At 67.6% G+C, this 20,835-nt stretch overlaps 7 protein-coding genes across 7 annotated transcripts in view; 4 read left to right on the top strand and 3 right to left on the bottom strand.

The window, feature by feature from the left end:
• The window catches only part of CHLNCDRAFT_33853 (hypothetical protein), a gene marked incomplete at both ends in the record, with an annotated part of 4,417 nt that extends 3,392 nt beyond the window's left edge, over positions 1–1,025 (top strand). Inside the window, 3 exons of the mRNA XM_005851149.1 lie at positions 74–366; positions 546–688; positions 865–1,025. Coding sequence (XP_005851211.1) covers positions 74–366; positions 546–688; positions 865–1,025 — 597 coding nt within the window. The remainder of the gene's footprint in view (positions 1–73; positions 367–545; positions 689–864) is intronic.
• A 2,117-nt stretch (positions 1,026–3,142) lies between these two features.
• CHLNCDRAFT_137903 (hypothetical protein) lies at positions 3,143–5,190 on the top strand (the record flags this gene model as incomplete). Its single annotated transcript, XM_005851150.1, has 3 exons — positions 3,143–3,238; positions 3,360–3,905; positions 4,102–5,190. 3 exons carry the CDS (start codon positions 3,143–3,145, stop codon positions 5,188–5,190), a joined length of 1,731 nt encoding a protein of 576 aa, XP_005851212.1.
• Positions 5,191–5,461: 271 nt separating this feature from the next.
• Positions 5,462–7,446, bottom strand: CHLNCDRAFT_33857 (hypothetical protein). Its single transcript, XM_005851443.1, has 6 exons — positions 7,210–7,446; positions 6,862–7,113; positions 6,474–6,678; positions 6,354–6,394; positions 5,927–6,282; positions 5,462–5,745 (listed from the first exon to the last, which is right to left on the bottom strand). Exons 1-6 carry the CDS (start codon positions 7,404–7,406, stop codon positions 5,588–5,590), a joined length of 1,209 nt encoding a protein of 402 aa, XP_005851505.1. The 5' UTR covers positions 7,407–7,446; the 3' UTR covers positions 5,462–5,587.
• A 748-nt stretch (positions 7,447–8,194) lies between these two features.
• CHLNCDRAFT_137905 (hypothetical protein) lies at positions 8,195–9,873 on the top strand (the record flags this gene model as incomplete). Its single annotated transcript, XM_005851151.1, has 6 exons — positions 8,195–8,558; positions 8,697–8,827; positions 8,902–9,125; positions 9,232–9,400; positions 9,549–9,641; positions 9,781–9,873. 6 exons carry the CDS (start codon positions 8,195–8,197, stop codon positions 9,871–9,873), a joined length of 1,074 nt encoding a protein of 357 aa, XP_005851213.1.
• Positions 9,874–10,027: 154 nt separating this feature from the next.
• On the bottom strand, positions 10,028–12,617 carry CHLNCDRAFT_137906 (hypothetical protein; the record flags this gene model as incomplete). Its single annotated transcript, XM_005851444.1, has 9 exons — positions 10,028–10,314; positions 10,465–10,533; positions 10,687–10,921; positions 11,134–11,309; positions 11,455–11,647; positions 11,814–11,885; positions 12,006–12,096; positions 12,226–12,300; positions 12,442–12,617. The coding sequence occupies 9 exons, from the start codon at positions 12,615–12,617 to the stop codon at positions 10,028–10,030; spliced, it is 1,374 nt and encodes a 457-aa protein (XP_005851506.1).
• A 606-nt stretch (positions 12,618–13,223) lies between these two features.
• CHLNCDRAFT_49951 (hypothetical protein) lies at positions 13,224–16,679 on the top strand (the record flags this gene model as incomplete). The annotated part of the gene is made up of 8 exons (XM_005851152.1): positions 13,224–13,290; positions 13,467–13,682; positions 13,776–13,894; positions 14,024–14,201; positions 14,305–14,462; positions 15,344–15,484; positions 15,635–16,087; positions 16,251–16,679. 8 exons carry the CDS (start codon positions 13,224–13,226, stop codon positions 16,677–16,679), a joined length of 1,761 nt encoding a protein of 586 aa, XP_005851214.1.
• A 522-nt stretch (positions 16,680–17,201) lies between these two features.
• Positions 17,202–20,835, bottom strand: part of CHLNCDRAFT_56737 (hypothetical protein) — a gene marked incomplete at both ends in the record, with an annotated part of 13,501 nt that continues 9,867 nt past the window's right edge. Inside the window, 10 exons of the mRNA XM_005851445.1 lie at positions 17,202–17,641; positions 17,830–17,965; positions 18,232–18,324; positions 18,465–18,566; positions 18,759–18,914; positions 19,151–19,297; positions 19,458–19,628; positions 19,833–19,957; positions 20,200–20,383; positions 20,621–20,704. Coding sequence (XP_005851507.1) covers positions 17,202–17,641; positions 17,830–17,965; positions 18,232–18,324; positions 18,465–18,566; positions 18,759–18,914; positions 19,151–19,297; positions 19,458–19,628; positions 19,833–19,957; positions 20,200–20,383; positions 20,621–20,704 — 1,638 coding nt within the window. The remainder of the gene's footprint in view (positions 17,642–17,829; positions 17,966–18,231; positions 18,325–18,464; positions 18,567–18,758; positions 18,915–19,150; positions 19,298–19,457; positions 19,629–19,832; positions 19,958–20,199; positions 20,384–20,620; positions 20,705–20,835) is intronic.

A 20,835-nucleotide genomic window follows, 5' to 3' on the forward strand; every position in this document is an offset into this window, starting at 1 on the left:
ACGTGGGGTGGGGTGGGGCGGGTGGGGGGGCTGGTGGGTGGGTGGCTGGCTGTGGGGGTGGTGGGGGGGGAAGCTCCGGCGCCTGCTCCTCCACCTGCTCCGCTGCCTGGCTCCTCCGCTGCCTCACCACCTCGCCCCCACCGCACCACACCACACCACCACCACACCACCACGCCACGCCACCGCGCCTGTCCCTGCCACCGCCCCGCCCCGCAGCTTCAACGCCAGCCAGCCCATCCGCGACGACGTCAACCCCACGGGGCGCGCCCTGTTTGAGAAGGAGCAGGAGGACCTGCTGCACGACCTGTACGACATACCCGCACGCTCCTGCGACAGGCGCATCAACGAGTTTGTCAAGCGCGTCAGGTGCGCGGGGGTGCGGGCGGGCGGGCGGGCTGGCAGGCAGGCGGTGTGGGCAGGCGGGGGATGGGGGAGTGGGGGTGGCTGCGCAGGGCTCGGGTTCAGCGACTGGGTTTCCAGGGCTGGCTTACCTGGGCCCCTGGCTAACCCGCACCCCTGCACCGCCTGTACCGCCTGTGCTGCAGGGCCGCCAAGATCCACTTCCTCATCATGGGCCACCTGCGCAAGCAGATCCCCTACTTTGGACAGAAGAAGGCGCAGGAGAAGCTGCTGGAGAACCTGGCGCAGGAGTTCCAGCACGTGCAGCGCGAGTTCCACCTGCACCCGGGTGAGGCGGCAGGGGCCAGGCGTGGGGTGCGCCAGCCCGCAGGAGGCATGCTGGTGGGCCGGCAGCGGCGGCGTGCAGCCGACGTCCGTGGTTCCCTCGCCGCACCTGCCTCCAACCCCTACCCCAGCTGCAACACACAAGCACATACACGCTCCCGCTCACACAAACGCCCGCAGGAGACTTCCCCGACGTGGAGCGGTACCGCGAGATCCTGTCTGCCTTTGACCTCAGCCGCTTCCCCAAGCTGGACAAGGCCATGATCCGCCAGGTGGACGACGCGCTTTCCTTGGACATACCCGCCCTCGTCCGCCAGATGGACAACCCGTGGTCGTCGTGAGGGGGGAGCCACGGCGGCGCAGCAGCAGCACGCTTGACGGAGACATTCCCTCCTGCTCCCTTGTATTGCTACGATTTCATATCTGTGTATCTTCCCCCAGCAGTTTGCAACCCTGTTGAGCCTGTCAATCTCACTGGGTGCACCTAAGCTTCCGACCTTGGGCAATGTGGCAGCAGCATGCATGCGCAATCGGTGGCTGCTGGGCTCCTCCTCAGTTGTTCCTGCATTCCACCGTTGCAGTCGCTCATTCATTTCCTCTGCACCGCACTGTTCCCCGTCGCATTCACTACACCGTGTCATGTCATCTTTAAGCATGCATGCATCCGTAACTGCCGTGGCCAATCGGAAGGCGGGCTCAATCCTCCACTGGGCTGCCGCAGAACAGGCAGACCCTCTCCGCCTCCAGCGCCCCGGCGCCCGCCTGCAGGAGCCTGCCGCGTGCCGGGCTTGCGGCAGGAGCGTGTGGCAGCTTGGCCAGCAGGTATGCCTTGGTGTGCAGGGGCAGCTCGATCAGGTCCCGCTGGGGCCCATAGTGCCGCTCGATCAGGCGCTGGAGGTGGTCGTGGAAGGAGCGGCGCCGCGTGCTGCCCAGCGCGGCGTGCAGCGCCGCCTTGGAGGCCAGCAGGTCCAGCAGGGCCGCAGGCCTGATGGTCAGGGTGTGCGGCTGGCACGAGTAGTCGATCAGTCGAAACAGACCGCCTGCACGCTCAGGGCAGCGAGGGAGGCGTGCAGGCATCGCGAGGCATGCATGAGGCGTGGCATGTCGGCAGGCATCGGTGGGAGGCCAGGCGAGCAGCGGCGCACCCAGCTGAAGGCGAGGCACCCAGTCCGCACAATCTGCAGCACGGTAGGAGGTGGTCTCAGGTTAGTGCAAGGGCAGGGCACAATTGACACAACTCCTTACTGAGCCGCTCTGCGCTGCCAACTGAGAAGCCCCCAAGAACCTGCATACCTCGCTGGCAGTCGTATCGGCAGAAACCTGCTCAGCCAGGGGCACAAGGTTGAGCAGTGAGTGTGAGGTGGCCAACCGCTAGCAGCGGCAACGGACAGACGCCTGCCTGCCTACATGCCGGTTGAAAAACCTGCCTGGCGCCGCCGCCTCCAACAACTCCTCCACATCCAGCACAAAACGGGAGGCCAGGTCGCGGTCGGTCCACAGGCACATCAGCAAGCCGTCGCGGCGCAGGTGGCGGCTGGCGGCCTGCGCAGGATGCAGCAGCGTAGAAGCGATGCGCAAGGCTGGCCTAGCACTCGTGTCTACCCACGGCTCGGCAGCAGGGAGCTCGGCAGCAGCTTGCCTGCAGTGCTCGGCGTGTATCCACCAGGTGCATTGTGTCAGCAAAGACCAGCGCATCTGCCCGCACGCTTGGCGTGGTGGGGGCTGCCACCTGCTGCCCCTCTGGCCCAACCGCCAGCTTCTCCAGGCAGCACTGCCGCCTGCCGCCGTCGCGCAGGAGGCCGCCCTGGATCCCCGCCTGCTCCCTCAGCACCAGCGAGGTCACTTCAAAGCCGGCGCTCCGCAGCTGCTCTGCCGCCTTGGCACCGTCTGCGCCGTCTGCGTGGATGGCGATGCACCGGGGCGGCCGGGTGTGGCGGTCAGGGAAGTAGTGCGCCACCAGCTGGAATACGCCGCTGCTGTACTGGGACCTGCATCAGACATTGCGGAGAGAGGGATCTGAGCGTTCGGAGGGCATGCATCTGAAGCTGCAAGCCCTCTGAAGCTGCAAGCCCGTTCTTGCTCACCCGGTGCACAGCTGCGGCTGCGGGTGCAGCGGCAGGATGCAGGCATGCTCGGGGTGCAGCCAGCTGCTGTACCGCCGGCGCAGCCAGGCGCCCACTGCTCTGGCGCAGGAGGGCAGCAGGCTCCGGGCGCAGCTGCTGCTGGAAGCTAGGGAGGCCATCGGCAGCTCCATGGCCATCTCTAGGCCAAATAAGGCTGTGGGGATGCTCGGGGCGGTGCAGAGGAGCCGGACAAGGCAGGGTGCAACCTTGTCTGCCGCTGATCTGGCGCCTGCTCAGCACCAACGCAGACGTCACTATAATAAGATGGCATCCACCTGCAGTCAGACGTTGTATTGCAACCTGCAGTCAGGCAGCCTAACTCCTTGCTCCCGGTGATGGTGACGGAGCTCGATCGCCCCGAGCTGTGGAGCTTCAAAGGGGAGGGCAACGCCAACTGGGTGTTTGCGTACGCGGGAAGCCTGCCCCTTCTGGTGCGCAGACCCGAAGAGGGGACCGGCCGCTGCACAGTCGCCCTCGATGCCGCCCCCGCTGCCGGCCGGCCCCCTTTTCACACGCGACTCAGCATGGCTGTGGCCCACCTCCCGATCGCAGGTCGGCAAGGTTCTGCGTGTGCGCAAGCCCAGGCCACCTCAGGATGCCGAGCAGGCGGCACTAGAGGAGGCGGTGTGGGCACCGGTGCTGGGGCCCTCCACCGCCGCAACCAACGCGGCCGGCGCGGCGGCGGCACGAGAGCAGGCTTATGTGCAGCAGCTGCTGGCGCCGCTGCTGGGGCAGCACCACGTGCCGCACCAGGAGCCGGTGCAGACCAGTCCGAGCTTCCTGCGGCGCCTGCTGGTGTACAGCGGCTGCCTGCCCAGCGGCGGCAATGGCCTGGACTTTGCAGCAGCGGCGGCAGCAGAGAAGTCGGAGGTGGCTCCTGGGGTCGCCTCGCTGATGCCTGATGTGACGCTCCTGTCGGACAGCAGCCCGACGGCAGCCCCTGGCAGCGGCGCAGCGCTGTCCCCTGCGGTGTGCATCGAGCTGAAGCCCAAGTGCGGCTTCATCGGCGGCGGCTGCGCCACGGTGCACCCCGACAACCGCCCCATCAAGCGCAGCCGCTCCCGCTTCCAGCTGCACCAGATGCTCAAGCTGGCAGAGGTGGGTGGGACAGAGTGGAGGGGTAGGGCTGAGGGGTTTCTGTGGTTGCAGCAGGCAAGCAGCAGGGACGCAACCTCCACCAGGGCCAGCTGGCCTGTGTGCCAGGCCTGCTGCTGCCTGAGCCAGCGTGCACTTGCCGCACTGGCTCCCCCCTCCGCGCATGCAACTCCTGCCGCCCCCTTTGCCACCCTGGCAGGGCAAGGTTGCGGCCTGCAGCGCCTATGACCCTCAGGACTTGTTTGCTGGGGATCCAAGCCGGCTGCGCGCCGCGCTCAATGCGCTGCTGGACCAGCCCCAGAACAACCTGCTGCTCTTCCTGGACGGCCAGAAACAGCAGCTGGTGGGGCGGCAGCTGAGCCGCAAGCGGCGGCAGAAGGAACAGCACGCAGCGGCAGGCGAGGCAGCAGTGGAACCAGAGGGGGACCAGCAGCAGCAGCAGCCACCCGAGGCCGAAATCGACCAGCAGCAGCAGCAGGCAGGACCCGCTCTGGAGGAGCTTCTGGCAGCCCTGCTGCCGCTGCCGGCCGGCCAGCGGCGGGCTGCCCTTGTGGATCTTCTTGCGGGGGTGCTGGAGCGGGAGGGGGTGCTGCCGTGCCTGCTGCAAGCCCAGCAGCAGTGCCGGTACGACATAGAAGGCATCTACCAACTGTACTGCCACCTGGCAGGCACACTCACCCCCGAGGTGCAGCCAGCCCACAGTGCAGCAGCAGACGGCAGCAGCAGAGACAGCGATAGCGGTGGCGGCAGCGCTGATGCGACAGCAGAGGCATCAAGCGCCCATGCGGCCGCCGTGCGGCAGCTGCTGGCGATGCCGCTGGCAGAGGCGCATGCTGTGCTGCGGTCGTATGTTGTGGCTGCCACAGCCAAGGACTGCGCCATCATGATCACCCTGCAGCGCCTGGCAGACACGCCACCAGCTGCGAGCGCTGGGGACGGCGCTGTGGAGCCAGGCAGTGGCGGCGGCAGCGGCACCAACCCTCACACAGACGGGCAGGAGCTTCGCGAGTCCCAGCAGCAGCAGCAGCAGCAGCAGCAAGGCCAGCCTCTGCAGGCTGTATCGCCGCCGGTGTGCCGCACCTACTGCGCCGCGGCGGGCGCCTGGTTTGCCTACCGCCTGGCTGTTGTGGACCTGGACCTGAAGCCGCTGGCCAAGATCCCCAAGCACCACCAGCTGGATGCCGCCATCCTGGCCGCGGCGCGGCGCCACCTGGCTGACAACAGCGGCGGCAGCGGGAGTTTGGGAGCAGCGGAGGCGGCAGGTGCCGGTGTAACAGATCGAATGTAGCATCTGACAGTGGTGAGGGCCAAGAAGGAAGCAGGCAGACAAACAGTGCAACAGCGGCATGCAGCAAAGAATAGTCAGGCAATGCTGCACTCCGATTCTGTTCGTCAAACTATCATAAGTGCAACGCCTTGTCATCGTAGGCACGTGATGTTTGAAGGTGGCATGCAGATCACAGATGGCAGCGTCTCGGGGTGTTGGTCGCCGCCTGGGGCAGCGCACGCGTCGCAGGCATGGCATACCGGGCAACCTGTTTGCTCCGCATGTGCTGTGACAGGCCAATCAAATGTACAATCAGTGAGCAGGAATGTACTGGGGTGACAGGAAAAGAAATGCGGTGTGCAGGCCACGCCCGAAGATGTTTAGAGTACAAGGGGTCTCAGGCCGCTGCTGCCCTCTGCTAGCTGGCCGCCACCCACTCCGCCGGCAGCACCGTGAGCCTGGCTTGCGGCGCAATCTGCTCCAGTATGACGCGGGTGGTGGGCGCGTGCTGCACCTGCCCGTCAGCCAGCTCCACAAGCACCACCTCATCCACCGCGGTGTAGCAGGGCATGCCGTCTGCGCAGTGGCAACAGGGAGGGGCGGCAAGCATAAGTGCCAAGCGCGGCGGTGCGATGTCTTGAGGAAGGAGAGCAGAGCAGAAAGAGCACGGCGCAGTGCTTGCCACCAGCGGCGCCCGACGCTGGCGCCTGCCGCAGCATCGTCGCCCCCCACCTCCACCCGCACACCCCATGCGCACCTATGACGGCATCCACGATGGCCGTCTGCAGCGGCGGCAGGCTGGGGTTGTACGCCGCGCTTTCCACGTACCCTCCGCTGTACACGCCGCCCCCCTGGGTCACAATGGCCAGCCCCGCGGGGCACCGGCTGTACGGCGAGTAGCTGCCCACCGCCTCGGCCAGCGCCTCTGCGGCGGCCCGCTCAAAGGCGGCATCGCCGGCCCGCGCGTGCAGCAGCTCGCGCGCCGCCGCCGTCAGCTGCACGCCGTTGTCCTGCGGCTGCAGCAGCAGCGGCGTGGCGGGGTCGGGCAGCAGGTCTGCGGGCTTGAACCGCATGGGCAGCAGCTGGCCCAGCGAGTAGGTGCCGCCCTGGAAGCTGAAGCGCACGCTCTCCTGCGGCAGACGGTGGGGGGGGCAGGGTGGGGGTGGAGACGCCACGCTGGCAACACTGCTGGCCGGGGGGCGGGGAGCAGGATGTTGACATCAGGCTAGGCCGCGCGGGCTCCCACCACAGCTGCACTTCCCCTCACTTTCCACCCCCAGCCCACACCCGCCCCGGCCACCCACCGCGCAGGCCAGCTCGGAGTAGAACTGGCGACAGTGGCCGCAGGGCGCCGCCGACACCGCCAGCCGCCGTATCTCCCGCTCGCCGTGGTGCAGCGCGTTGACGAGCAGGAACTGCTCCGCGTGCACCGAGTTGTACAGGGGCAGGCGGACAAACTCCAGGTTGACACCCACGTACAGCGCGCCGCTGGACCCTAGGCCCACCGCGCTGCACAGTGGGGGGTACTGTAGGGGTCAGGTACACACCAGGGAGCGAGACGGAGCGGGCCGCAAGGCTGAAGCAAGTGGCGCAGGCAAAGTGTCTGCGGCCCTCAGAAGCAGGAAGGCTCTTGCCTGTGCACGCAGGCAGAGGCGCCCAGCGGCGGCAGCGGCAGGCAGCGCAGCGACGCACCCGACGTGGAAGGAGGAGATTGGGGGCCTCGCCAGCTCGGCGGCGGGACCAATCAGGCGGGCCAGCAGCTCCTCCTCACCCACGCCGTGCTGCGCCTGCAGCGCCGCCACCTCCTCTGGCGCCACCCTAAACTTTCCTTCCAGGATGCCCAGCAGCGGCTGCGCCTCGGCCTGCCGCGTGTTGGACAGATCCACTAGCAGCGAGCCCTTCTGCCGCGCGCCGCGCCGCAGCAGCTTGGTGCGCTGCGTGGGGCTGCACGGGCGGGTGGGGCTTGTCGGCGGAGGGCTGGCAGCTGGGTGGCTCACAACCTCGCCATCCATCCACCCACCTGCCTACACAAGCACGCACCTGACTATCGGCGGCTCCGCATCAGCCGGCGGAGCCGCTGCCGCTTGGACGGAACTGGCGGCTCGCCGCCCCTCGCCGGCTGCCTTGCTGCTGCTGCTGCTGCCGGCGCGGCACGCCACCGATAACCGTCCCACCAGCGGCTGCAGGAGGGCTGGCTGGGCTAGGGAGGGGGCAACTGCCCTTGATGCGGACAGCATGGCAGGCAGTTTGCCCTGTGCTTCTGTCGATCTGTTGATCAGCTCATCAAGTGCGATTGCGCCATGGCAGCCCGGCACTGGACGGAGACCCTGCATGGGCCTCACCCGTAGCACGCTCAGCATGGGCTGTGATTTCTGGGCAATTGTGATGCCCTCCAGGGCATTACTCCTGTTCCTGCGCCCAAGCACCACCCGCACATCCGCATTAGCCAGCCTCCACGCTCGCTTGTGCTACACCCGCCGTGTTGCAAACCGAGTCCGAGCCTTGGCTGGGCCTGGGCGTCCCAGCCTCAACCCGTGCAACGGTAAGAGGACGCAAGCGGATGTGTGTGCCGCCCAACATTGCTGTTAATACCAGCCACCGCCAGCCGCGCCCTGCCCGCCGGCCTGCCCACCGGCCTCCCGCGCCAGCGCCTGGTGTGCGCGCGACGTGCCCAGCTGCCCCCCATCCCTCCCTGGTCGTGCAGGCTGACAGTCTGATGTCCCGCCGCGATTCCCGAGGCCCCAGGGCTGCCTGCGAATGCGGGCTGGCACCTTTCGTGGGAGTGTCTCGCAGCGCCAAGAACCCTGGCCGCGTCTATGCCTCGTGCCCGAGCTTCCCGGCCAGCGGCCACTGCCGCTACTTTGCATGGATGGATGGATGGAGGCCAGGCGCTGCCCCCGCCGCCAGCCCCAGCCAGACGCCGGCAGGCGGGCCAGACACGCCTGGCAGAGGCGCAGCCGAGCCGCGGCCGGCCACCTCGCCGACGCGTGCACCAACGGCAGTCTGGCCCAAAGGCAGGGGCGACATGGGCGCCCATTGCCCCCCGCCAGCCGAGACGCTGAGCATCGAGCGCTTTGCAGCGCTGCTGGTGGTGGTCTGTGACGGCCACGCACCGCTGCTGCAAGGCATGCTGGGCCAGCCACAGGAGCGCGTGCGGCTGGTGCTGCTGCCCGCCTCGGCCCACCCACCAGACTACTGCACACGGCACCTGGCGGTGCAGGCGGCAGAGGGGCGGCTGCCCCGCGCCCCCGCCTCTCTGCGCAGCCTGCAGCCGCCCTACGTGACCCTGCGCCACTGCCCGGCTGCCCGTGGGATCGCGGCCGCCGTTGGCTGGACCAGCAGCCACGGCCCGGCTCTGGTGCTGGACAGCGAGACCACTGGCCTGTCTGGTGAGTGCTCCAAATTGAACCAGTGCTCCCTCCTGGCCCCTGCCCGTACACATACACGTAGCTTGTTCGCCGTTCCATTCTTGCGAGTGAAACCGACACCTCGTGCTCACTCTCGCCTCTGTGCCTGCCCGCCTGCAGGCCGCGACTACATCCACCAGTTGGCTGTGCTCAACCTGAGCTCCTGCCAGCTGCTGACAGCCCTGCTGCGCACGTGCCCGCGCACCACCGGGCCTGCCGCTGCCAAGGCAAGCCCTGCAGGGGCTGGGAGTGTGTGCGGGTGTCTGATGTAGGGTGTTGTTGTTGCATTCTTGGTCTCAGCAGCACGTCTGCTTGCTCACTGCAGGTGTGCGGGGCCAACAACCAGGCCTTGCACGACCCCAACCGCCCCACCTTTGGCCAGCTGGCGCCGCTGCTGCACGCCTTCATTGCCGGTGGAGGCGTGACCAGCGGCTCAGGCGGCCACCAGCCTGCGCCGCCGCTCGTCGTGGGGCACAATGCTCCCTTTGATGCTCGCATGCTGATTGCGGAGTGGGGGCGCCGCGACCTGCCTGTGCCGCGGGAGTGGAGGTGAGGTGGACAGAGGGGGAGGGAGCAGGGTGGTGTGGAAGTGTGTGTGCGGCCAGAAGACCAGCTCCGACTCTTGTCTGGCCTCCTGCTCCCACCTCCCTGGCAGGCTGCTGGACACACTGCCACTGGCTCGCGAGTGCGTGCCAGACTGCGCCAACCACAAGCAGGGCACGCTGCGCCAGCGCTTTGGCGTGACGCTGGCGCCGGGCGAGGCGGAGCACGATGCGGGCAGCGACGTGACGGTGCTGGCCCAGCTGCTGCCGCACCTGGTGCAGGTGAGCCTGGGAGATCCTGGAAGGCTGTGCTGTGCATCAACAGAAGGTCCTGCTGCGCTTGGCATTCTTATCACACTATCGCAGGCGGCAGGGCAGCTCCTCTGTTGTGAGATCTCCTCACCTGCTGCGCTGCAACACTGTGGAGCAGGCGTCGGGCGCAGGGACGCTGCTGGCACTCCTGGAGGGGCGGGTGCTCAGGAGGAACGGCGAGAGCTTTGGGCGCACGTTTGGAGATGTGCAGGTGAGCAACTAAATTGAGCTGGCAGACCAGAACAGCTGCCAGAGTAGCCACCAGCGGCAGGCTGGGACGGCATCAGCAGCAGCATGCTTTTGAGAGGACTGGCAACCAAAGTCCACCTCTGTCTCGCCTGCACATGCAGTTGAAGATGCGCGGCGCTGTGGCGGGAGGGGAGGGCGCAGCTGAGGCGGCGGCCTTCACATGCGGCTTCTGCCACTCGCGGGTGGTGGAGTGAAGCAAAGATGCGCAGCAGATCTAATTACAAGAGTGTCAACTTAAAGACAATAGATAGGCAGACAGACAGATATGCAAGATGAAAATACATTGACTGAGCATCACGGTGGCCGAATCGCAGTCTGGCAGACAACACCTTTCAAGTTGAACACGCATCAGGGCGCCGAGTCGGCTCCATTTTGTTCCAAGGCCAGCTTCTCAAGTTTGGCTGCTTCTGCTCCCACCGAGTCCTCTGCCGTCCCCTCTGCTGCCCCTGTTTCTGTCGCTGCTGCGGCTGCTGCGGCCGCTGCTGCCGCTGGTGACAGGCGGCTGGGGCACTGCCGGTGGTACTCCTCCAGGCGAGGGTCCCCCGCCGCAACAGTCTCCACACTCATGCCGGGGAAGTTGGCTTCAAACAGGTGCTGCATCAGGGGCAGGTGCTCCGCCTTGGGCGCAAAGGTGCCTGCGGGGGAGGAATGGGCCCAGTGAGGCGTAGGCAGCAGGGAGAGGGGCCAGCGATGTGGGGAGGGCCGGGAAGCAGTGCAGGGCATGCCTTGCTTGCATGCACGCGGAGTGAGCAGCGCGGGGCGTGGCAGCAGCAGCAGCAGCCCACCCGAGTTGTTGTCTACCACCAAGCGGTGACCGCCCTCCGCCGCCGCGTCTGGCACGATGCAAAACTCGCCTGCGCTGGGCCGCAGGGCAGCACAGATCCAGGTGGAAGGGGCGAGTGGGGAGGAGAGCGGTGGCGCATTCCATGTGTGTGGGGGCGTGTGGGGGATCCATTGCCCTGCTTGCCTCCTCCCGCGCGCCAGCAGTCCCCGCCTCCCAGCCTCACCCGCGTACAGCACCTCCTCCGCCGCGTTGGCGTGCATGGCGTGCTTCGAGGAGAAGTCGACGAAGAAGCCGGCCCCCGTCTCGCTGCACCGCAGGCTGTCGGGCATGAGGCTGTAGGTGTAGTAGCGCCGCTGCCCCGCCCGCTTGCCAAAGTTGAAGGCCGCAAAGAACTCCACAGCGCTGCACAGCACGCCGCACCGCGCCCGCCCCAGGTGCGTGGAGTAGAGCGCCGCGTGCTGAAGGGCGGGGTGGAGGCGGGGGAGAGGGGCGGGCGCTCGGCACGCCATGCATCTGGCGGAAGGGCCAGCGCCTCGCCGGGCTGCTCAGCTCCCGCACCTTGCCCGAGCTGTGGGTGGCTGTACATCGATGCATGCATGCATGCCAGCAGCTCACAACCGCACTACTACCCCACGCCACCCCACCCCACCCCGCCCAGCCCCCAGCCCACCTGCGAGCGCACCCCCTGCAGCATCACCGGGTTCTTGTAGATGCGGGCGGCCTTGTCGTGCTTGCGGTTCCACTCGTGGCTCACACCCTCAAACACCTCCTCGATGTGGCACAGGAACAGCTTCCACACGCAGAAGGCCATGGTCTGGTCGTCGTTCCAGCGCATCATGAGGAAGCCTGCGTGCGGCGCGAGCAGAGGCGGCGCCGGGAGGTGTTGGCCAATCTGGTGTGATGGTCGGGAGGGGAGCGGACCCATGATTGCATCGCCAGCAGCAGGCAGGTACAGGCACCCGGAGGGTAGGGCACGGCACCAGCCACGCACCGGCGTTGGGAGAGAAGCACTGCGTGAAGCGCACGGGCCCCAGCAGGCGCGGGGTGCCCGGGAACATGGAGGGCCGGTATCGGACCTCCAGCTGGATCTGACCCTTGAACTTCCCCGGCTTCCTGGGGTGGTGCAGCTGCAGCTGCAGCGGCACCTTGCCCGCCAGCGACTTCTGCTGCCCCTGCTGCACCCACTGCGCACACACGCCGACAGTAAACGGCTGGGGGTGGCGAGGGAGTCAGGCAGGCGGGGGATGCCAGGCGCACCAGGCAGCAAGCATGGTGCCCGGCGCTGTGCCCGCAGGCATTGCTGGCACGGCCGCTTGGCGCAGCGCTCCAGCCGCACAGCCTCGCACGCACCTGCTGCGGCACAAACACCCAGCTCGCCCGCCCCATCACATCATCCTGAGTCAGCAGGTCTTTGTCCCACACCTGCAGCGGCAGCAGGAACGCTGCCGCGGATCGGCAGGCAGCCCCAGTACTCGGGGCTCCAGCCCCAAGCCAAACAGGCGCGGGCTTCATGCTCTCAACCACTCTCGTCCCACAGCCCACCTCAACCGACAGGCAGCTGGCCTCTGGCACGTTCCCCATCTCAAAAAACTCGTCATACCGTGGATTGAGGTCGCGGAAGACGGTGCGGGTCCTGCGGCGGCAGACAGGGGCAGAGAGAGGCGACAGTGGATGCTGCTGCTAGGGTGCCGCAGCGCATCGCCTCCTTTTCTGCTGCACCTGCTGGCATGCTGGCTGCGGACCGCAAATCAGTACCCCTCACTTGTATTGGAGCTCGCCCCCCTCCCCTGGCGTCGTGGTGCGGATGATGACATATGGGTCGGAACGCCCGTTCCACCTGCACATCTTGATGCACGACCAATGAACCCCAAGCGGCCATGCCGGGCCTGCGCCGGCTGCCAACCGCTGGGTCATCGCTGCAGCCAGCGACGTGCGGTCGCTGCATGTGCATTTAGAGCCACGGCTGGTCATGCCTCACCAGTCGTGCCCAGGGAGGTTGGTGCATTGGATCACGCGCACCAGCACATCAAAGCCGTGCTCGGGCGCCGCAAGCACCTCTGCGGCGGCGCTGCTGGCTCCAGAGCCCTCCCGAGACAGGCCCAGCTCAAATGACGCAAGGTTCACAAGCGACGCCCGTGACGTTGATTCCTCCATAACTGATGCCACGATCATCAAGGGAGAACAGATACGGCGGTGCTCGCGTGGTGCTGTCTCCTGGCGCAGAGTGCCAGGCGGCGGCGGCAGCGGCGGCGGCGGGGCAAGTGCGGGCGGCCTCCAGCGGGGGCCGGGGAGTATCGAAACGCGCCTTCGGTGCACCCCGACTTGCCACTCGCGGCACCCGTTGTTCCCGCCGTGTTGTGCGGGAGGTGGGGTGTTTGGGCGCTGCGCCGCACCCAGCCGGAGGAGCAGTGCAAGGGCGAGGCGAGGGAATACAGTCTGGGTAGAGCTTGATATGCGCCATTTGGGCTTACCGATGCTGGGCCTGCTGTGCCGGCGGGGCACGGCGGCGGCGGGAGTAGCTGGCGCAGGTGGCCCTCTGAGGAACGCATGCTCTCATCCGTCTCATGATGCGAGGCCACTGTTAGAAGCCTCAAAACCGCATAAACTACCAGCGAGGTGGTGAGGAAGGTACATGACGAGCAGCGCACGCAGCGGGCATCAACAGCAGAAGCTGCCTGGGCACTTCTATTTTCTCTGGCACCTTGGAACTACCTGTTTCTTTTCCTTTTGCGTCATTCACATCGTCTGGAACTCACAAAAATGGCACGGCTGGCTCCCACTGCGGTGACACTGCTGCTCTGCGCGGGGCTGGCGGCGGCCCAGGCCGGTGAGGCAGGCAGGCCTCTTGGATGCCGCTGCAACGAGTTTGCTGTGTGTGGCGTGTTATCCAAGGCCGCCGAGTGTAGAGCAGTTTGGTGCTCCCCCTAGCCGGCTCCGCGCCACACCCGCCGCTACCTGGGCTAAAAGCTTGGCACCCTCCCTCGCCCCCTACCTGGCACGCAGGTGAATGGGCAACCAAGCGCGCGCTGCTGCAGAATGGCAACAGCTTCATGGCGCCAGCCATCGAGCGTCCCACCACCACCGGCCAGACCACTGCGGCTGGCGGCGGCGGCGCTGCGACGACCACCACCGGCGGCGCCGCAGGCGGCGCCTCTGCCGTCTCCGACGCCATCGCCTCCTCCTCTGCCGAGTCCTTCAGCTCCGCCGTGTCCAGCTCAGGTGGGCGCAGCTCGCACCTGATTGCACCTGCTAGGCAGCCACGCGTGCATCTCTCAACCTTCTGCGTCTCTCAACCTGCCCCCGTCTCCGCAGGCGCCTCTGCATCCGCGTCCGCCATCGCCAGCGCCATCACATCCAACCAGGCCCAGTCCCTGGTGAATGTGGTGTCCCAGTCCAGCAGCAACGCTGCCGTCATCACCGCCTTCACCTCGGTGAGCAACAACAGGCAGGCTGGAGCGGGTGAGGGCTGCACCTGCTGCCAAAGGCACGACGTAAGCACACGCGGAGAAGGGGCCTGCTCCTGAGGCTTGGCCCTCCCCTCCCCCCTGTGCAACGCGCAGGGCCTGGCCCAAGCCATCTGCACCAACCCCCAGGCCGCCGCCCAGGCAATCGCGTACGCGGTTGCCACCTCCTCCGGCGGCACCGGTGGCGGCAGCAGCGCGGTGGCCACCGCAGCTGCCAGCGCCGTGGCCCAGGCCTGGCCCAACTGCTGCGACTCTGCGGCCCAAGCTGTCGCAAGTGAGCTCGCCGACCGCTGGCACTGGTGGTCCACTTTGTGCCCATCTTTGGGGATCAACAAGCAATGTGCCGCGTTTTTGTTCCCCCTCCCCGCTGCGCGCAGCCGCCTCCTCCTCCGCCGCGGCCGGCGGCAACTTTGCCCAGGCGTTTGCCTCCGCGCTGGCCTCCGCCTCGGTCCCGCCCGTGCCCAGCTGCTTCGTCACCATCCTGCAGTCTGACGCCAGCGCTGTGGCCCAGGCCTTCTCTTCCGCTGGCGTCCAGGTGGAGAGCGGGGCTGGCGGGACTGCTGGCACTGGAGCGACTGGTGCTGGTGCTGGTGCTGGGGCCGGAGCCGGGACTACCACACAGCCTTCCACCACCACACAGCCGTCCACCACGACTGGTGGAGCCAGCACCTCCGGAGGCACCGGCGGCGGCACCTCCGGAGGCACCGGCGGCGGCACCACCGGCGGTGGCGAGGGCACGTCTGGTGGCGGTGGCCAGGGCTCGTCCATGGGCGGTGGCGGCAGCCAGCCCTGATCGCTGATGGATGTTTCTCAACAATCTGCGACCCCTGTTGACCCATGTTGATTGTGTAGTCGAGGTCCTGGCACCCTGCATTCACCCCTGCCCTGCACTGCACCCGTGAGAAAGCCGTGTGCCCTGCATCCGCTCTTTGCCCTACGGCCCTTCCTAACGATCTGTTTATATCTCTCCACAATCCCTGACCTGCAACTTGTGAACAGAACAGAGAGAAGGCAACTGCTGCGCTGCAGCCTCCTGCCTGCCGCCGCCGCTGAGGTACCTCTGCCGTCGATTTTTCGAACGACGGGCACACATCCGCTCACTCGATTCGACTCTGTTCTGGTCTGAAAGAGGGAAGAGAGTGAGGGAAGTTTGTTTCAGCGTGCTTGAACTTCGAGAGTTACTTCAGAAGTGATCGAGAGGGTGGGGCGCGGCGCATGGCTCTCAGGGTGGGTTGCACAGCTGGCATGGAGAGTTCTGGTGCCGAGCCGAGCGGCGGCAGGCTCCCGCCAGGGCCGGCGGCCGCCACCCGCTCCGCTCCCACCGCTGCCGCCGTAGGCCCGCACCACCGCAAGCAGCCATCCCTGTTTGCTGGCTGGAATTCCATTTTGTGGCTGCTTCGATCTTCCCTTATGCAGCAGCAGCAGCAGTCACAGCAGCCGCATGCCGCGCTACAGCTGGACCATGCGCCCGACTCGGGTCACAAGCGGGCGGGCAGCTGGCTGGGCACAGACATCGACCTGGACTGCTACCGGGCAAACAAGCGGTACAAGGTCCAGGTGGGTGCCAGCAGGCCCAAGTTGTTCGTAGTGGCAGCGGAGAGGCCACTGACCGTGGTGCGGCGCGACACCATGCATGGCGTGTGCTGAAGCCGCTTGATCGGTACAACCATTGTCTGGCTCAGCTTTTGCCGGTCTGTGGCTCCGCAGGAGATGGCGGGCGACCTGGCGCGCAGCATGAGCCTGGAGGGCAGGGAGGGGCGGTCCGGGCGGCCTGCGGCGTCGGGGGGCTCGTCTGGGGGTGCCGCCGCCGCGCCGGCAGTCTCCACCGGCAGCCTCCCCGACTCCCTCATGCTCTGCTCCGCCGAGTGCTCGCCGGTGGCGGCCGCAGGCCCCGACCCCCGCCACCACCAGCACCAGCAGGCGCAGCAGCAGCAGGCGCAGCGGCAGCAGCAGCAGCAGCAACAGCCCCAGCAGCAGCGCACGCCGCGCAGCGAGTCGCGCACGCCTGGCGGCATGCAGCCCGCGCCGTGCACGGGCGGCGGGGCGGGGTCTGGTGGCCTGCGGCCGCGGCCCACGCCCATGCGGCTGTACGATGCCTTGAGCCTGCACCCCACCTCGCCATCAGATCCCGGACTAGAGGGCCAGCTGGATCTGCGCAAGGTGGGAGGGAAGGGCTCAAAATCGGTTGGCAGGCGGCGGGGTAGCAGGGCCCGGAGACTGCGAGAGAGGTGCATGCGTGTGGTCCATCCCGCTCTCCTCCTGCATGCTGGTGTCGCCATTTGCTGACGTCTGGCACGCTGCGCTGTGCCGCACCGCACCGCAGGCCACTCTGATGCGCAGCCTGCAGACGCGGCTGCTGCGGGGGGAGGGCGGCGAGGCGTCCGTCAGCCCGCCGGGCCAGGCGGCGGCGGTGGCGGCAGCAGCGGCAGCGGCACCCGGCGACCAGCAGCAGCGCCATCGGCAGCAGGAGGTGCAGCAGGACCTGTGTGATGCCCAGCAGCAGTTGCTCCTCCAAGCCACGTCGCTGAGCCTGGCGCCAGCAGACACCAGCCCGCCCGGGCCAGCAGCCAGCACACTCAGCAGCATGCTCATCAGCCAGCGGTCTCCCACCCCGCACATGCACGGGCCGGGAGGGCAGCGGGCGCCTTCGCCGCGCCTGCAATCGCCGCTGGAGGACACAGGGTGCAGCGCCATGGCCGTCAGCCCGGCTGCGCCGCCACAGGCCCGCCCCCGCCATCTAGGCGCCGTGTGACAGCTGGCTGGGGCGCCCCTGTAGAGCAGGACACCCAGCACGCCACATTCTGTTGACCAACACCATGGCCCACTGAACAACCATTCTCCCTATTTTATTTGACCAAGGTGAACGCTTGCTTTCAGCTCTACATGCTCAGCGCAATTCAAGTCACAAGGGCTGGCTTGCAGAGCGCGGTGGTCGAAAATAGTGTGAGGTTCGGGTGATGAAGAGGGAAATAAGAGCAGTACCCAACGCGGAAAGAGAGGATAAGTAGGTGGCTCTAAGGCGCTCCGCATGGGAAAAGTTCGGCTGGCGGGTGCCGCCAGCCGCTGTCAATTTCTGTTTCACAAGAAGGACGATGGTGATGGTGGTTGTTTTGGTTCAGTCGGGTCCGCTCAGAAGTGCCTAATCAACGCCGCCAAGCGCTGGTGGTGCTTGGATGGAAGGGCCAGGGTTGGCTGGTGCCGCAAGTGGCGGCTGCCCGCCTTATTTGCAGGATGCCCTGCTGCCTCCCAGCCCAGGCCAGGCCAGACCACCAGCCTACTGCTTGCCGGGCGCCACCAGGCTGCGCAGCTGCAGCACCAGCGAGGAGTTGGACTGCACCGCCTCGCGCAGCCCGGCCACCAGGCCCTCGGTGCCCTCTGCCGTGCCCGCCAGCTCCGACACCAGGCGCGCCGCCGCCCGCGTGCGCAGGTGGCGCAGCTCCATCGCGATGCGGGCGGCGCCCCCGGCGCCCTGCGCCCACGCCATGAAGGCGCCGTCGTCCTGCCACGCCCGCTCCGCTGCAGCGCCGGCGCCGCCGTTTGCCGCGGGTGCGATGGCCGCCAGCTCGACGCCGTCGGCGGCGCCAGCGCCGTTGCCGTCGGCGCTGGCGCCGGGGGTGCGGCGTGCCGGGGAGTCGGGTGTGCCGTGCGACGTGGACTGGTACCAGCCGCGCAGCAGGGCCAGCGCCTGCTGCCGACTCACTCCCGAGTCGGCGGCTGCACAGCGCAGGGAAGAGGAGGGGCCACGGGGTCAGCAAGGCATTGCTGCGCGTGTGTGTGGTGGTCGAAGCCTGCTTGCAACCCTAACGAAACAGCAGCAGGAGAGGCTGGAGGAACAGCGCCCCACAAACCTCGCTGCCACCACCCGCCACCGCCGCCTCCTAGAGCCCCACCCACCCACCCACCCGCGATGTGCTTCAGCAGCGCCTCCTCAGTCAGCCGCCGCCGCAGGCGCGCCACGAAGAATGCGCGGGCCTGGCGCCAGGGCACGATGCCCCGCAGCATGCCCTTGGCAAGCATGCGCACAGGGCCGTCATGCATCTGCGGCGGCAGAGGGCATATGGTGTCTGTCGTGTGATGTGTGGCAGGGCAACGGGGATGGGTTGGGCGGCTCAGGGTTTCAGGCCGCAGGCGTGGTTTGTGCAGCGCGCGTGGGGAGGAGCACGGCCACTAGCATGTCAGCACCGGGCTTGGAATCGCAGGCCATGCCAGGCCACGCCAGACACCCTCCACTCCCCTCCCTTGCCCACTCACACCACACCACCGCCACGATGCACACACGCATTCGCCCACCACCCCTGCCTCACCTGCGCAAACTGAATGGCCACCTGGTGGTAGACGGGCAGCAGCGCCCTCTCACGCGCCTTGATGGCGGCGTCCGCCCCGGGGCTGCCTTCCGCCTGCAATCCAGGGGGCATGAGGGAAAGCGCTGAGGGGGCCGACAGCAAAAGGCCGCAGCGCTGAGAATCCCCGCAGCGGAACAGGCAGAGCGGGGAAGCCCCGCCTCCTGTAGCATCATGCAGCAGTGCGCGAGCCCCACCTTGAGCTTGAGGATGACCGGGTCGATGCGGTGCATGGTGGCAACCAGCTCGGGGGCGCGGAACTTGATCTCAACCACGCCCTGAGGCTCCAGCACGGCGCCCTGCACCAGGCGGGGCGCGCCGCAAGCGCTGCAGCGTCACGACCGTGTGCCAGCACGCGCCAGGGATGCCGGCCCTTCCCTCCAACTGCACGGCAACAACCGCAACAGCCCCTGCCTGCCCTCCTCGTGCCCCTGCAGCTCTCCCGCTGTCCCCCATGCCACCACCACACACACACAATCCCTGCCACCCACCTGCGCGCTGTTGTCTGCATACATCTCCACCATGTCTGCGTTGATCTGGCTGTCGATGACCACCCAGGCGCCGCCGCGCAGCTCGCAGCCGGGGGGCAGGTACACCATGACTGGCTGCCCGTAGGTGCGCAGGTTGTCCACGATGAGGGAGCCGGCCTGCACAGGGGGGAGGGAGAGGGTGTGTGGGGTGTGTGGGGTGTGTGGATCGGGTGTGTGGGGTGTGTGTGGGGTGCCAGTGGGGGCCAGTGGAAGGCGGCGGCCACCCGGTCGGGTGCCGGGGCGGGCTGGATGAGACGGGGCAGGACGCACACCATCCCGGTGAAACACCGGGAATGCCGCCAACCATCACCACGACCCCCAACCAACCCAGCACCCGTCCCTCCCGGTCCCACCTGCAGCACCCCCTCAAACAGGTCCCGCTGGCCGCCCGAGAACCCGCGCCAGTTGGCCAGAATGAAGAGCGGCAGGCCCTCCAGACCAAACTCCTCGATCGCCTGCGCGGTCTTGAGCGCGGAGTCGGGGAACCACACCTGGCCCGCCTGCAGGACAGGTGGGCGTGTACATGAGGGGAGGGATGACGGTTGGAACGGCCACTGCTGGCAGCTGCCAGCCCCTGTTGTGCCCAACAGCACCCTGCCTCCCTCCGTGCACAGCTCAGCCACGCGCACACCCTCCCTCTCAGCCTGCCCCAACCCCCACAGCACTCCCAGCGGCGGCGCCTGCCTGCGGGATGACTCGTTCTGACGAGTCTGGCATGCCTGGGTCTGCGGCTATGGACAGCATCACCGTGTTGGTCTCCACCGCAATCACGCCCACCGGCACGCCGCCCAGCCGCGCCCGCCCCGTCACCGCCGTGCGCGCCCAGCCCGCCTGCAGGCAGCGCGAGCAGGGCGAGGGACACAGCGTGCCTGTGGGTGCGCCGCCCGCCGCCAGATCAATGCCTGTGGTACTGAACTTGGAGTTTGATGTACTCTCCACGAACAGCCCAACATGCAGCCGCCACCAAGCGCTGACCAAGCTGACCAAGCAGCTTGGTCCGGCAGCTGCTGACCAGCCTGCCCCCAGCCAGCCAACCTGGGACTCCATCCAGCTCCCCCGGTCAAACAGCCCGCTCTGCCAGGCGGCCTCCCCAGGGCCGTGCCCCGCGGGGCTGCGCAGCTCCTGGCCGGCGATGGCGGCACGCGGGTCCAGCTTCTCGCCTGCGGGGAGGCAGGCAGGTGGCAGGCAGGTGGTAGAGGGGCTCATGGATGGGGACGGGGCGCGAGGGTACAGGAGCGCCAACAGCCAGGGCAACAGGGGGCAAAGCGCCGGCCATCCAATCACCCAGCCGCCCGCAAACGTCCAACGTTACTGCCCACACACCCTGACCCCCCCCCACCCCTCCCCACCCCACCCAACCACCCACACACATGCACACACGCGCACACACATCAACACACACCTTCCGCGGGGCAGTAGTCCACGGCACGCCCCGCCGGGTCGGCTGTGGGCAGCGGCGCCGGCGGCTCCCCGGTGCGCGCGGGCGTGTATGCCAGCCAGCGCAGCACGCAGGCCACCCCCGCCAGGTCGTCCTCCACGATGTGGTGGCTCACGCCGTTGACTCCCATCACCTTGGGGCCGCCCAGCTGCAGCAGGGGAGGAGGGGCAGGGGGAACGGGTGCAGGGGGGAGGTTGGGAGGCGGTGGGGAGAGTAGGGAGCGCAGCAGGGCAGGCCCCTGGGAGGTGCGAGTGCGTGCGTCGACTTGAGGTGGCACGGCAGCTGGTTGTGGGTGGCGGATCCGATCAGGTGGCGTGGCTGGGTGGCTTGGGGTGCCGCCTGATGCCTGCCCAGGGGTGTCTCCCACCCCCACCCCCCCACCCACCTGCATGTGCGAGGTGTACACCTCCCTCCCCAGCAGCTTGTTGAGCGCGGAGTAGCCGGTGAGGATGATGGGCTGGTCCTCGCGCTGCACGCACCTGCGGGGCGAACAAGGAAGCAGGAGGGGGGGAGGGAGGGAGGGTCGGGGCGGGAGGGAGGTGAGGTGAAGGTGGCGAGTAGGGAGCAGGGAGGCAGGCTGGACCCTAAGAGGAGAGGATT

The sequence above is a fragment of the Chlorella variabilis genome, assembly GCF_000147415.1.
Source record: "Chlorella variabilis unplaced genomic scaffold CHLNCscaffold_2, whole genome shotgun sequence".
Lineage (NCBI taxonomy): Eukaryota > Viridiplantae > Chlorophyta > Trebouxiophyceae > Chlorellales > Chlorellaceae > Chlorella > Chlorella variabilis.

Coding starts and splice junctions, on each gene's coding strand:
- CHLNCDRAFT_33857 (XM_005851443.1), bottom strand. CDS start 7,406: ATGCTGTCCGCATCAAGGGCAGTTGCCCCCTCCCTAGCCCAGCCAGCC. Junction 6,395..6,473: donor ACTCCGAGCTGGCCTGCGCG/GTGGGTGGCCGG, acceptor CGCGCGGCCTAG/CCTGATGTCAACATCCTGCT. Junction 6,283..6,353: donor CCCGCCCCCCGGCCAGCAGT/GTTGCCAGCGTG, acceptor CGTGCGCTTCAG/CTTCCAGGGCGGCACCTACT.